The sequence below is a fragment of the Pelobates fuscus genome, chromosome 5 (genome assembly GCF_036172605.1).
Source record: "Pelobates fuscus isolate aPelFus1 chromosome 5, aPelFus1.pri, whole genome shotgun sequence".
NCBI classification, from domain to species: Eukaryota; Metazoa; Chordata; class Amphibia; order Anura; family Pelobatidae; genus Pelobates; species Pelobates fuscus.
This window is the reverse complement of record NC_086321.1, coordinates 15,103,886-15,119,100: the sequence shown is the minus strand read 5'-3', so window position 1 is coordinate 15,119,100 and position 15,215 is coordinate 15,103,886. Positions and strand designations below refer to the sequence as shown.

Below are 15,215 nucleotides of genomic sequence, written 5' to 3'. Positions count from 1 at the left end.
ACCGCAAATCCACCATACGGGCCTTAATTAGGATGACTACATCATTTCTGCAGGATAACGTGATAATGAATAGTACACATATCATACAGTAACTACATACAGTTGCAAGAAAAAGTATGTGAACCCTTTGGAATGATATGGATTTCTGCACAAATTGGTCATAAAATGTGATCTGATCATCATCTAAGTCACAACAATAGACAATCACAGTTTGCTTAAACTAGTAACACACAAAGAATGAAATGTTGCCATGTTTTTATTGAACACACCATGTAAACATTCACAGTGCAGGTGGAAAAATTATGTGAACCCTTGGATTATTTAACTGGTTGAACCTCCTTTGGCAGCAATAACTTCAACCAAATGTTTCCTGTAGTTGCAGATCAGACGTGCACAACGGTCAGGAGTAATTCTTGACCATTCCTCTTTACAGAACTATTTCAGTTCAGCAATATTCTTGGGATGTCTGGTGTGAATTGCTTTCTTGAGGTCATGCCACAGCATCTCAATCGTGTTGAGGTCAGGACTCTGACTGGGCCACTTCAGAAGGCGTATTTTCTTCTGTTTAAGCCATTCTGTTGCTGTTTTACTTCTATGCTTTGGGTCATTGTCCTGTTGCAACACCCATCTTCTGTTGAGCTTCAGCTGGTAGAAAGATGGCCTTAAGTTCTCCTGCAAAATGTCTTGATAAACTTGGGAATTCATTTTTCCTTTAATGATAGCAATCCGTCCAGGCCCTGACGCAGCGAAGCAGCCCCATACCATGATGCCCCCACCACCATACTTCACAGTTGGGATGAGGTTTTGATGTTGGTGTGCTGTGCCTCTTTTTCGCCACACATAGTGTTGTGTGTTTCTTCCAAACAACTCAACTTTGGTTTCATCTGGCCACAGAATATTTTGCCAGTACTGCTGTGGAACATCCAGGTGCTCTTGTGCAAACTGTAAACGTGCAGCAATGTTTTGTTTGGACAGCAGTGGCCTCCTCTGTGGTATCCTCCCATAAAATCCATTCTTGTTTAGTATTTTACATATTGTAGATTCGCTAACAGGGATGTTAGCATTTGCCAGTGACTTTTGTAAGTCTTTAGCTGACACTCTAGGATTCTTCTTCACCTCATTGAGCAGTCTGCGCTGTGCTCTTGCAGTCATCTTTACAGGATGGCCACTCCTAGGGAGAGTAGCACCAGTGCTGAACTTTCTCCATTTAGAGACAATTTGTCTTACCGTGGACTGATGAACAGCAAGGCTTTTGGAGATACTTTTATAACCCTTTCCAGCTTTATGCAAGTCAACAATTCTTAATCGTAGGTCTTCTGAGAGCTCTTTTGTGCAAGGCATCATTCACATCAGGCAATGCTTCTTGTGAAAAGCAAACCCAGAACTGGTGTGTGTTTTTTATAGGGCAGGGCAGCTGTAACCAACACCTCCAATCTCATATCATTGATTGGACTGCAGTTGGCTGACATCTCACTCCAATTAGCTCTTGGAGATGTCATTAGTCTAGGGGTTCACATACTTTTTCCACCTGCACTGTGAATGTTTACATGGTGTGTTCAATAAAAACATGGCAACATTTGATTATTTGTGTGTTATTAGTTTAAGCAGACTGTGATTGTTTATTGTTGTGACTTCGATGATGATCAGATCACATTTTATGACCAATTTGTGCAGAAATCCATATCATTCCAAAGGGTTCACATACTTTTTCTTGCAACTGTATAGTAGAATATTTTATTTTTTAATAGAATGTTTTTTATTCATATTTTTCTCCTTTCAGGATGGCTTGAGGAGACTTTCTGGAAATGAATATGTTTTCTCAAAAAGTAAGTTCTGTCCATCGTTATATTCAGTTTGTTTTGAGACAAGTTATGTCTAGTTTTAAAAAACACTTCAGCTGTATTTCTGAAGTACCAGGCCCTCTGCAAATAGTAATGTTCTAGATTACATAGCTGCCTGAAAAAATAACTGTTTGAGATGAAGTAACTGTCTGTAAATAGAGATGTTTTCGATAAGGAAACTGTCTCAGTATAAAACATCACCCTGTTTACTTTGCCAACTTCCTTTAGATTTTGTCATTAAGCTCACCTATTGTCACAATCCGATCATTATCCCTCTCCATCTGACCATTATCTCTTCCTCCCCATCCGATCATTAGCCCTCTATCCATACCCCACCATTAGCCCTCCCTATCCATTTACTTATTGTCATGGTACCTGTGGTATCTACCTCAGAGGAGGTTAGACACCTTGACGTTGTTCCTCACAAAGGGGCTGGTACACCCGATCACTTCAGTCTTTCAGGCCATTTACACGCCGGCCGTGATAACCCCGCCTCCTTTTATGATGCGGCACTCAGTAGCCGACGTCATGACGTCAATCACGCCATGAACCGCCAGAAACCGCTAATCAGGACATTTTGGGGGCGTGGTACACAATTAAAGAATCAAGGTATAAAAGAGATGCATTTGCAATGACTCATTGCCCTGTCGTGGTTCTAGCTAGTCTAGTCACTCAGTGCACTTTCTTATCTGGTGTATCTGGTTTTTGATTCGGCTTTGTATTTTCGACCCTGCGTTCTTCTCTTGTCCTTTTGACTCGGCTTGTCTCTCACTTACCTGCCTTTTCGTTCCCTCGACCTTGGCTTGTCTCTGACCATTCTTTGTCTTCCCCTTGCGTTAGTCCGGCCATTCTAAGGTCCGGTATACGTACCTTCTCTTGTTTGCATTCTGCCTGTTGGATCCCTGTCACGATCCTGACACTTATGAGCCCTCCATCCATACCAACCACTAGCCCTCCATCCTTATCTGACCATTAGCTCACCCTCCCTCCCTCCCCATCCAGTCATTAGCCCTCCCTCCATATCTGACCATTACCCCTCTCTTCTCATATGACCATTAGCCTTCTCTCCCCATCCAATCATTAGCCATACCTCCATAATCGACCATCAGCCAGCTCTTCCCATATGACCATTAACTCTTCATCCCCAACCATTTGTCTCCGTCTACAATGTCCCAAGCCTTCTACTAACTTGTCTCGTGTCTTTTTTTCTCCCCAATGTTTCCACTTTCATAAGACACTAGCCCCTAAACTTACTTGCTCTAATTTAAGAGGCGATTTCCAATTTTCTGCCTTTGCCAATGAAAACGTTCTCATCTGTTGTTTCTATAGCAACATAAAAGAGCACATTATAGCCTAATGACTGGTGTGGGAAATTAGTGTATTTTCTCATTAATCCGTGCTGCAGGCATAGGTCAGACAGATGTGTTTTGATTAAATATACCCCCTAATACTACCCCATTGCCCCACAAAATCTATCCCCCCTGTCAGACACCCATTTACTTCTAGAATAGTGTAACCACATGTTGCAGACAGTTTCTATCTATGTTTACAATACAAGAGCAGGAAATTAAAAGTTGTGTGGGTCTCTTACACCTTGCACGATCTGAATTATTTAGTAACAGTTTATACATTGGAATTGCCAGCGATTTATTTAGCTAATATGTATCCATATACAGTTATGCAGCAATAACCAATTCTAATGTATGTCCGCATGACTAAAGCACGTGCTATTTAGAAAGTAGAAAATGGTCCAAGCACTCAATGTATAACCAAAAACGCGGGTTTGATGGACCAGTGTACAAGCAACGTTTCTACCCCCAGATTTTCAGTCAATATTGGTCTTTAATATTACAGACATGTATCACAGCCATAGTCACCTTCCAATGCCGGCCACTGTTAATGACGTCCCACCACGAATTGCCCAAATACTGGACAATGAAGACTCCTGGGAATTTAACATATTTGAATTAGAAGCAGTAACACATAAAAGGTAAGTTTATCGTCCATGTCTTCGGTCTTCTGACTCATGTAGTTTCGGATTCAGATGCCACTTTATTATCACTGTACATGGTACATACAAACACAATACAAAGCACCTGGCTTGTGATCAGAAATACAGTAGCGATTAATGAAACACACTATAGAAAGGAAATGTACTTTCGGTGTAAACTTTAGCAGTCCTTATTTAATGCCATATACATCGAATACCTAAGCAATATCCCTCCATCATTAATAAAAAACTTTAATGGCCTGATAATAAATATAGACTTTACACAATATTACGCAATCCAACCCTATAATCCTCAATCCAAACTACAAAAATCTATCCAATAGAAACCATCATACCGCGAGCAAATACAGTGTAAGAAACTATAAATTATGTATCCGACATTCATTTTACTGAGACTTCTGTAAACAGCGAATAGCAAAACGGAGTACAATGTTTTGTCTGCCACCTTCAAAGGTTTATTTACATTCATAAGAGAGGAGTATTCTCACTGAGGCTCCGGAGATGGCAAGGAAGTGGTATATAGAGGAATTAATACATTAAACAATAATAGTGCCACATTCAATTGTATAAAATGCAAATTCAAAATAAATCCGTTTTGCTGCATGTAATCATACCGCTTTTAATATTATAATATAGTTGCCTTTAAAACAGATTTTTTTTTGTTTGTTTTTCTTGTTTTCCAGGCCATTGGTTTACCTTGGTTTAAAGATATTTGCATGTTTCGGAGTCTGTGAGTTCCTGAATTGCTCGGAGGCCACACTTCGTTCGTGGTTGCAGATAATTGAAGTGAACTATCACGCCTCGAACTCGTACCATAACTCTACCCATGCGGCCGATGTCCTGCACGCCACTGCGTTTTTTCTTCAAAAAGATAATGTGAAGGTTAGTGCCGCCATCATGACAGATTGGTTGGATGTATAATCTCATACTTTCAGATGAGGTGAATAAAAGGTGGTTATTGCTCCACCTGCATTCCAGAAAGGAAAGAAAGACAGATAAATATCATCATGGAATCAGCAATGTGAGAACATAAGTTTCCTTGGAAACTATTTTTAGAAAAAATAACAAGTTAACAAGTTTTGATTTTTCCCTTCACGTTATATTATTTAAAAGATCTAAATACAGCGTGCATCACAATATTTTCTGACTTTCTAAATGAACATCTTCTCCTTCAAACCTCCCTAGAGATGGCCTCTTAAATGAACACTTTCAGCTCCATTTACTAGAACATCATATTTTATTTTAGGTTGGTTTCACAGCAAAGTTACCCCACAATTGCTGATTCCTAACTTACTAGCGGAACTTTGCTGCGACACCATAAAACATAGATCTATATGCATTTATACACATTACGTCCAAGCCAACCGATCACAAATAATAAATGTGGGAATTCCTTTCTGGCCATAAGTTGAGAGAAGCCCTAGATGGATTCACAGGCTAGCTTCTTCAATGAACTTCTGACTGTAACTGAATTCAGTGTGGTAAATCAACCGGTTTAAGAGATTTTTTGGTATTAAAAATGTGATTTAATATTTACTTTTTTGATTACTATGGGAACGGGTGTGGGGATGGTTGAACTTGATGGGCCTGAGTTAAATTAAATGAAAGTCCTCTAACTTTAGCAATACAGATGTTTGTGAAGTATATTATCCATTATTCTTAACCAGTCTTGCCCAAACATCTGGAGTTCCAAGATTTGCCTGTTTACTTCGTTAATGTTCATGTTAATGTTAAATTAAAAATGGACGTCTCCTGGTTGGGATTCTAGATTGTGAGTTTGGTTTTGAATGCACTAGTACTCTGAGTAAATTACTTATTATACTCCTCTTAGGCAAGTCTTGACCAGTTAGACAAGGTAGCCGCCCTTATTGCTGCCACGGTGCACGATATAGATCATCCAGGCCGTACCAACTCCTTCCTGTGCAACGCGGGCAGCGAATTAGCGGTACTGTACAATGACACCGCCGTGCTGGAGAGTCACCATGCTGCCCTGGCCTTCCAACTCACAGCCAAGGATAATAAATCCAACATCTTCAAGAATATGGACCGGTAGGTCAAACTATTAATGCTGGCGTGGTTTTGATTGCTCTAGTCCTGTGCTTGTAGCAAACGCAGGATTATTCACTAAAATCAAACTTAGGAAAGTGATTTTCAAAATGAAGATTGAACTGGAAACATTTTGGATAATGTTTCCAGTTGAGCTAATTTGGAATTTACTTTGAATTCCTGGCATTTGTTACTTTATCAAACTACTTATTCTCACTTGAAGTTCCTGGAAATGAGCTTTCAATTAGTTGAAAAACAGTTATTTAAGTATAATAATGATATTTTTTTTTTAATGCAAGTTATAGTACATTTATCTGGAGTTTCTACTTGAGATGGGTGTTTCAGAGTGGATGTGGCTATCTTAGAATTTTATAGCAGTATTTAAACACTGACAGTAACTGGGGGAAAAAAACGAGGCTGCGGCCAATCAGAGCACAAGGTTTGCAGAGTAGATCTTTAGGAAATAGGAAAAAGGTCTTTCAATTCTCTGATTATATTCTGTGACCAACATGTCCAAGGCCAGCTGGAGAAATCTCACATATATATTTAAAAATAATCAGCACAATAGTTTCTATAGTTTATAGACTTTCTACATAGTACCATCAACGAAATTATATAGTAATCTACAGCTGACACTTATTGTCTTTATTGGTTAAATGAGTAGTAATTGGCAGCTTTCAGTACTTAAAGGGAACTTATAGTCCGGAAAATAGCAATTATATAAAATGAACGTAAACTAAATATTATGCCCCTCGTTTCCAGCCCTTGGACTCCAATTCTGCAGCTGCCTGCTCCACCTTAGAAAACATCCGCATGCCTACTGCCGTCTTCGTCATTTCCTTTAATCCATTACTTCGCATAGATAAGCAGTGGATTGGAGCTGCACATGTGTGGTCAAGCACAACTCTCCTATGAGCAGTATTTGATTCCCAGAGTTTTACACTGTCTGGAGCATGAAGCTCCTCTACAGGCTTTCGGAAGGACAGCCACTAGAGGTGATTTTAACCCTCAATGTAAACATTGCAATTAAAAAAAAAACTGCAATGCTTTACATTGCAAAGTTAAAACTAAAGGACCACTATGTTGGCATCAGCATACGTGACAGTCTTCCTCTGTTTGCTCTCTGTTGGTCTAGTGGAAAGTTGGGAAGCATTGTTACAGACTGGGAGATGTATCAAATTAAAACCAGGTGCTATTATGCGGCAAAGTGCGAAACAAGATTTAATCACCATGGAAACCAATAGAATGCAGGGCTACCAACTGTCCCACTTTTAGTGGGACAGATGAGGTTTCGGACCCCTGTCCTGCCTTCCCGTTATAGTTACTTGGTGTCCTGCAATGGGTATACTCGAAACTGTCCCCGGGCAACACAGCATGAGCGCAGCATTAGATGCACTTGTTCACGCTTCACGCTGTGCAATGGACACTAAGACCCTTCAATGAGCACGTCAGCAGTGCTCTCTGCATTGTCCTGTAAGTAAGGGGCGTCCAGGAGGCTGTCTGTCTGGAGAGCTTGACACCAGGCTGACATACCTCTTCAGGGAGTAGAAATGCCAACTTTCTATGAATGTCACCAGCGATGACAGTTGTGTTACTGATGTTGCCACCTTAAAGCTCGCCCACGGTTACTAATTTCATATCTCCCAATGTTAGCATGTATGAAAATGCAGTTGGCACTTTGCATCCAAAATAGTACTTGATTTGTCTTGATAAATTACCCCCTGTAACGTTCATCTTCAGATACAAAATACAAACATTTACTTGGTAGACTTGGTACAATTGACAGTTGTATATGCATGTTTTTATTGAGTTTGTCATTTCATTGTGTTGGCTGAATGAACATTCCTTGCTTCGTTCACAGGACTCAGTATCGAACCCTGCGGCAGGCTATCATTGACATGGTTCTAGCTACAGAAATGACCAAGCACTTTGAGCATGTAAACAAATTTGTGAACAGCATCAACAAACCTGTAGCAGGAGAAGACAGCAACTCCAACGTAAGACACCGCGTGACTTGGTTACCAACCCATTAACTGGTGGAAGAAATACATTTGCTGCCCTAAGATCTGTTTTAGCTTACCCTGTGGACATTGTAAGGAGCACAGAAGAAGGAGTTCTGGGAACTTGGAAGTAATGTAACCAGAATGACTGGCAGGGTTATTTTCTAAAGTGAAAATTCAAAGTGAACTCAGAGAATCTCAAATTAAAAGCCAGAGTAACCAAGCGGAAAGCATGGATGACTTAAAATAATTTTTCCACTTCATTTATTTTGACCTTAAATTTAAAAAAAAATCACTTTTAATTCTCACCTAATTGAATAGCCCTGTGAGCTTTGCACTGAGCTAAAAGAGTGCAGTCATGGACCCAGAGCCACTAAGCTGTCTATCATGTGGTTTCCATGTTGGACAAAATATAGGATGTCTCCTGACATTCTACAAATCTTTTTATTTTCTGAAAATATGTTTTAATATTTTTATGTTGACTAATCTAATAATGACACCAAACCACACGACTGATGGGTTTGTTTTAAACAAATCTGAATTTAGGCCAAACATAGCTTCTCACACTGTCCCTCTGTCCCACTAGCAAATACATAGGAATGTCAGTTCCAAAGTTAGAAACAGATTTTGTGGAATACAAACTGCGGAAAAATGAAGTAACGTCTCTTTAAGAAGAAATTAAAGTGTGCTTAATTGTTTAAATAGCCAGGAATTAGGAATGGATATATGAATTAAACTAGAGAGAGTTGAAATTTCCTTCCTTCAAGCAGGATATGCAAAGAGTAGTAATAAGCAGAATTAGTTGGGCAGAAGTCTGGTATAGAGATAATCTAGCAGAAATAATAGGAGAGTTAATGTCATTTAACTTATATAGAAGCAGTTACTTTAACAACTTAGCTTGAATGAAAGGTTGTAGGGTAGTCAGTAGTCCGGTTGGAATCAGGGGTTGGAGATCTCAGCAGAGTCAGGTAGGTAAAGGCAGGGGTTCGGTACACGTAAATTCACAGGAGGGAGCTCAATCGACAACTTTGTCTCACTTAGTAACAAATTAACTGAACGATTTCAAAGTTGCGTCGGCTGCTCTTTAAAGGAGCTGTGTCTGACGTCAGACGCATGGGCGGAGTCGATCGACAAAACCCGGAAGTGTCTCCGAGGGAGTTTCACCAATTGGTAAGTATGACAAGAATTACCTTTCTGTAATTTATAAAAATGACTCGTGCCACGAGATATGTGCACCCTATATTTTATTTACCGCAGCTCGTCATGTGATACTAAAATGATATGCATTCTTAATGGCTTTGACTTTCCATATTACTATTCATTCTGCTAATAAGAAAGCTGATACTTTGTAACTCTCATTAATATCTGTTTTGGCACAGAACCTACGCACATGTTTATACTGTTTATGTTAATGAATTTGTCACAGAGTGAGGGCAGTGACTGTGAATGTTCGAGCACCCCAAGGAATTCTCCCGAAAACCGTATCCTTATCAAACGCATGATGATTAAATGTGCAGATGTAGCTAATCCCTGCCGCCCCCTGGATTTGTGCATTGAATGGGCTGGAAGGATATCTGAGGAGTATTTTTCGCAGGTATATGATGCTTTACGTAATTCCAATGAAAGTCTTTAGAATGTTTAGGCTAATGCTGCGTTGTTGTAACATGTCATATGTTTCCCTGATATTTTCTCAGTTTCCATTTTTATGACTTAAAAATAAGACAACTTATCAATCATAAACATATCCCTGCGAAAATAAAAGTAATGGCTGACCAGTGCAAATCATGACAATGTGTCTCGTGAAGTTATATTTCTCATGCTTGTAACCGCTCAGGTAGAGCCCATGGGTTTAAATGGCCATGGACTTGCTAATGATCCATATAACTCTTCTGAATGTCCTATGACCCCTGTCGGGTTGATTGGACACAGAGTATTCAAGGTTAGAAGTTACCTGGGTAGTAGTACACAGTCCAGAGATCACTACCGGTAGTCTATCAGTAAGAATCAGAGAATCGATACAAGCCAATTAGAATTACAGTTGAGACAAATGAATTTAGCTACTTGGCACTGTCCCTAAGGGACTGACAGACGGACCATGTAAGGGCACCGGGTAATAAGGGATAATTTTATATTGGACTCTGACAGCTGTGATTGTCCATTTATTATTATTTACAATGTCTGTGTGGAATATTACTCCCATGGCCATATGTTGTGTAACCCCTTCAATACCAGAATCGAGTATAAACGTGTTTATATTCGTGTGTTTTGCAGTATAAAATCTAGTCCATAAAGTCTCACCCAACCTCATTCTTACTCTATTCATGATAACCAGCCAGTAGAGGAAGATTTTATTTTTTTCTCCAGAAGCCTCTAGTCACTGATATAATTAATGTAAAGTTGCTGAAAATGTGAGCACATCCCCTGCTTTCAGCACAGCACCGAAAGTTGCAATGGGTTGTCGAGGATAAATCATCCTTTAATTATATTCAGGGGAACCCAAATCAGTTCAAGCAATGGAGAAGCAATAAGGCACATGACACGTGGTGACAGTTGTGAATCCAGAAGAATTGCTTCTAGCTTTAATTGGGGGAGATCAGCTTTATACAGTGGGGGACACATGCTTGCGTTCAAGGAAAGGAATGTAAGAAGAGACATATTTACAAATCTCAAAAGATAAGCAGTTTACAGAAGGACTCCGGTGGGGGCTGTTTTTTGTAAGAAAGAGAACTTAATGTAGGACAAAGTTAATTTACACAGAAAGCATATCATGATCCAATTAGCCAATTTTAACCCAGACTGGACCAAATGGTATCTGCAGCTTGAGCCTTGGCATCGAGGTGCATTCCTTCACAGGGTCATGCCATTCTTACAGTCAGGGATGGTATATATATATATATATATATATATATATATATATATATTTATTTATTTATTTTTTAATTCTCTTCGCATTTAATGCGCATTTTTTTTTTGTGAACCGGACTACTAGTAATGCCTTCAAGGTCCTTACAAATACATAGAAGCAAAGTTTTAGTTTGACCTCTTTCATTTATATATTTTTGTCACACCTACTGTATGTGAGAAAACGTTAATTTTTGCTTTAATACGAACATTTCAGACCCTAAAATAAGATAAAATCCCCCGTGTACTGCCTAAAGCCTTTCATTTCCCAAATAGTTTTTTTTTTTATAAAGGATGAAGAAATAAGTGACAAATAAAAATGGTGTCAATTTACATATTTTTATTTTTCATTTTAAGTTTGCCTGCAAAGCAATCAATGCACAAAATTGCTGTGCTAAATCTTATACGCTAGCTAGTCTTCACTTGCTTCAAATAAACGTTATGCTAATATTTTAATCTAAAAGTGCTCGGTAGTTATGGGGTTAAGGACAATATTTGTTTGAAGTGGTAAAAATAACAGAGCTACAACAGAAGACCAAATGCTGGTTTGCCCCTGGATCCTCCTTAAGAGATACTAATTTATGTTTTTATTTTGCAGACCGATGAAGAGAAGAAACAAGGATTACCGGTTGTGATGCCGGTGTTTGACAGACACACCTGTAGCATACCGAAATCTCAGATATCATTCATAGACTATTTCATTACGGATATGTTCGATGCGTGGGATGGTAGGTTATTCAATATCCTTAAATTTAAAGCCTCAATTTAATATTGTTGGATAAGCTTTTCAAGTGATTTCATATTGTTTTTTGATAAATGTTTAAAATTATTTCATATTTAAAAAATATATATTTTAAAATTTTAGCCAAAAATATATCAAATTATTTGAAAAGCTAATCCAACAATATTAAATGAAGACCTTTTTTTTAAATAAAATGTTGTAATGGTATTTATTCCCATACAGATATGACATAGTGATCAGGCAATATAATTGTCTCATGACAGGTACACACACCGAGCCTCTAACAATGAAGATTAATTACAGGGGAACCTCGGAACTCCAACTTAATCCGTTCCAAAAAGCTGTTTGAGTTCCGATTTGTTCAAGAACCGAATCAACATTTCCCATAAGAATTAGTGTAAATTTGATTAATCCATTCCAGACCCCCAAAATTGCAGCATTTTAACACAAATCTTACAGCTTAATAATACCTTACATGCATAAAATCATATAGAAAACACAATAAACACAATGTACAGTAAATGAAAAGAAACTGTAACTTCACTTTACCTCTAATGATGAGTTGATGGCGTAAGTGGAAAGGAGAAGAGATGTTATTGTTAGGATGGGGATAGGTATCTGTTCTTCTGGCATAGTGAGACATAATGGAACATGTTTGTGGCATGATTTGTTTGGTTACAGAGACATTTTTTCGCAACATTTTGTTCGACTACCAAATTGTTCGGGTAAGGGACCGTTCGAGTTCCGAGGTACCACTGTACATTAATTATTACAAATTTTTTAAAGTTATTAAATTAGAAAGAACACTTTTTTTATGGAAATTAGTCCAACAAATAAAACCATGCAATTCACCTTTAACTTATGCTAACCTTTTTTCAAGCGATGAGTTTTCTTTAATTGTATCGATGTTAACGAACAACAAGGCTAATTTCTAAAAGTTACAATTTCTGTTGAAATCTGCACATTTTGTAAAATGAAAAAGAGGACACACTTTTAAAGTGCTTCATGTGTGTAAGGTTTTCCTTTAAGGTTCATTCTTCTACATCACACATGATTCATTCCCAGAATTGCTCTAAGTTGCATGTAAAGTCTGCCTATTACAAGGGCCACGCATAGCCCTGTATTTCTGGATATCTCAGCTCTTGATTATTGATGATCTAAATCAAATCCTCTTTTATCTTTCCAGCTTTCGCACATTTACCCAACCTCATACAGCACCTGACAGAAAATTACAAGTACTGGAAATCACTAGATGAACTGAAATGTAAAAGTCTCAGGTGTTCGTCCGACTGATGGAAATGAAGGGAAAAAACCCCACAACCTCTCGACCTACCTGCACTGTGAATTATGTACTAACAGTCATACAAACAAGACAAAATAAGTCTCAGAGACAAATAATCACTTTTTACCCTCATCGGCCACATTAAGTATCAAGGAACTTATTAAAGTCCTTTTTTTTATATATTTTTTAACAATAATTTCACACCAAGAATGACATTTCTGAAATGGTTCTATTTGCGTGGATTCTTTTTATTTGAGGCTCCATATAAATCTGTTAGGTATTTGTGCAACAGAGAACTGACACACAATGCTTTGCACACACTCACTTTTCACTATGTGAGTTAAAACTTCGTTCTTTCACAAGAGAAAGTCACTGGCCATCAATCACTTTAGTGTCTAGCACTTTTCTCATTCGTATTCGTCGTTGCTGTGTGTACAGAGGAGACATTTTTATATCTGCAAAAAAATATAAAAAAAACAAACAAAAAAAACTACTAATGATCACCTTGTTTTAGTAATGGTATTAAAAACAAAGATATTATTTTATATACATAAATGTGGGTGTGCAAAATATTACACGTAGAATGGAGAGGGGTCATGCTATAATCCTTCAGGGACGCATTCATTCTGGATTTTCCGGATAATGTACAGAACTCTAATCTCAAAAGAATGTGGAACTTAGAGGAGCTATGTCACCATTACCAACCATTTACCAACTGCAAGTGTCCATCAAGACTTGATTTGCAAGACCCATTAATTTACCCATTAATTTAGTCCTGCCCCATTAATTTACTCCACTGAACTCTTGGCTACAACGCCCACGATTTTTTTTATTAGCCATATGCTAGAAGTTAATAATGAAAACAGTAGTCCACCAGCCTACCCTGTGCCAACTAGGGTCACGATTGTGTTCTCTGTTGTAATGCATCTAAGGACGCCATGGAACTGGTATTAGGCAGCACAGCGCAAGCACATCATTACGCTTCGGAAGCGCTCTCTACATGATCCTGTAGGTTAGGGGCCGGCCAGAAAGGTCCCTTCAGAGGGCGGATCACCTGGTGGGCTGCCAATTAGGGCTGTCGCCATTGACATGAGTCGCGTCACGGGCGACACTTCCTCATGTCCCGCCCAGCGGTTCCAATCTCAAACCTCCCAATATTTAGAAGTATGCTGTGCTTATTGGAAGCACATCTTAAGTTCTTCAAAATCTGTGAAATAAATTAATGGCCAGGGCAAACCAAGCCAAGATGGCTGCCTCCTTAAAGTAAGCATTTAGAATGGGAGCAGATCAACTTTAAAACTCCAAGGTAAAGCAAGGTGGCAAATTCAGCCAAATAAATTAATAAATAAAAAAACCTGGAGCATGGCAATTTAAAAATCCATTGGACACATAGTCCACGCCAATATAGTCTATCTTTCAGGGTTTGGAGAGCTTGTTTATGAAATACACCAGGGATAGGCAACCTTCGTCACTCCAGAGGTTGTGGACTACATCCCCCATAATGTTGGCAAAGCATCATGGGAGGTGTAGTCCAAAACATCTGGAGTGCTGAAGGTTGCCTATGCCTGGATAGTCATTACAGGCTCAAATCAGACTCAGGGGATGCAGTTGTTGACTGTGTGTTTTCTTCTACCAATTGCGTGGTGGAAATCACCGAAAACAATGAGGAATATGTCCTGGTAAGACTTTTCAGCTATGCTTGTGATAAGTTTGTCCAGTTCACTGTAAGGAAGAGATTCTTATTCTTTATAAAGAGATGTGCTCACCATAAAGTGTAAAAATGTTTATTAAACTCTGAATTGTTGAAAGTTGCTATTTGGAACCTAAATTTACAATTTCCCCGATGAGTTCCTAGCTATTCACAGGTTAGTGCATTTCTTTAGTAACACAGCGGGCTAGTGAATCGAAAACTGAATTACAAATTTCAGGCATAAAAGTGCTGATTTGGAAACATTATCTTCCTTAAGTATCGACACAGCTTGGCTATTTACTTATACATTTTCAATTCACTACAGATCAGCACTTTATTTACAGAATGGGTGAGATTTACCCTTGAAGTAGGAGCCTATAATACATCTCTCACGGGAGCAATCGTTGTATGTAACCCTATTGTAGATACTCACAGGCTTATTTACTAAGGTGAGAATTCACAGGGAATTTCTAACGTAAGGCCAGAGTAGCTGAAATCAAAGCTTAGCTGGCTTACTGGATTTTCCTGACTTATGCTATTTTGAACCTAAATTTTAAATCGGTTTAAAAACATTTTCACTTTAGTGATTAACCGTGTTATTATAACTGCTTCCGATTAAAGGTGAGATTGTGCCGTAACATTAGTTTATGGCGAAAAGCAATTCATAACAATTGGCACGCCAGCTATTGCGGACTCCGTATC

At 38.6% G+C, this 15,215-nt stretch overlaps 1 protein-coding gene across 2 annotated transcripts in view; it reads left to right on the top strand.

Moving 5' to 3' along the window:
* PDE8B (phosphodiesterase 8B) overlaps positions 1 to 13,277 on the top strand; it is a 155,516-nt gene extending 142,239 nt beyond the window's left edge. For both annotated transcript variants that reach the window (XM_063453602.1, XM_063453600.1), the window contains exons 15-22: positions 1,781 to 1,826; positions 3,696 to 3,831; positions 4,536 to 4,734; positions 5,684 to 5,901; positions 7,760 to 7,895; positions 9,325 to 9,492; positions 11,398 to 11,527; positions 12,728 to 13,277. In XM_063453602.1, coding sequence (XP_063309672.1) covers positions 1,781 to 1,826; positions 3,696 to 3,831; positions 4,536 to 4,734; positions 5,684 to 5,901; positions 7,760 to 7,895; positions 9,325 to 9,492; positions 11,398 to 11,527; positions 12,728 to 12,834 — 1,140 coding nt within the window. In that variant the 3' untranslated portion in view covers positions 12,835 to 13,277. The remainder of the gene's footprint in view (positions 1 to 1,780; positions 1,827 to 3,695; positions 3,832 to 4,535; positions 4,735 to 5,683; positions 5,902 to 7,759; positions 7,896 to 9,324; positions 9,493 to 11,397; positions 11,528 to 12,727) is intronic.
* The last annotated feature ends 1,938 nt before the right edge of the window (positions 13,278 to 15,215 follow it).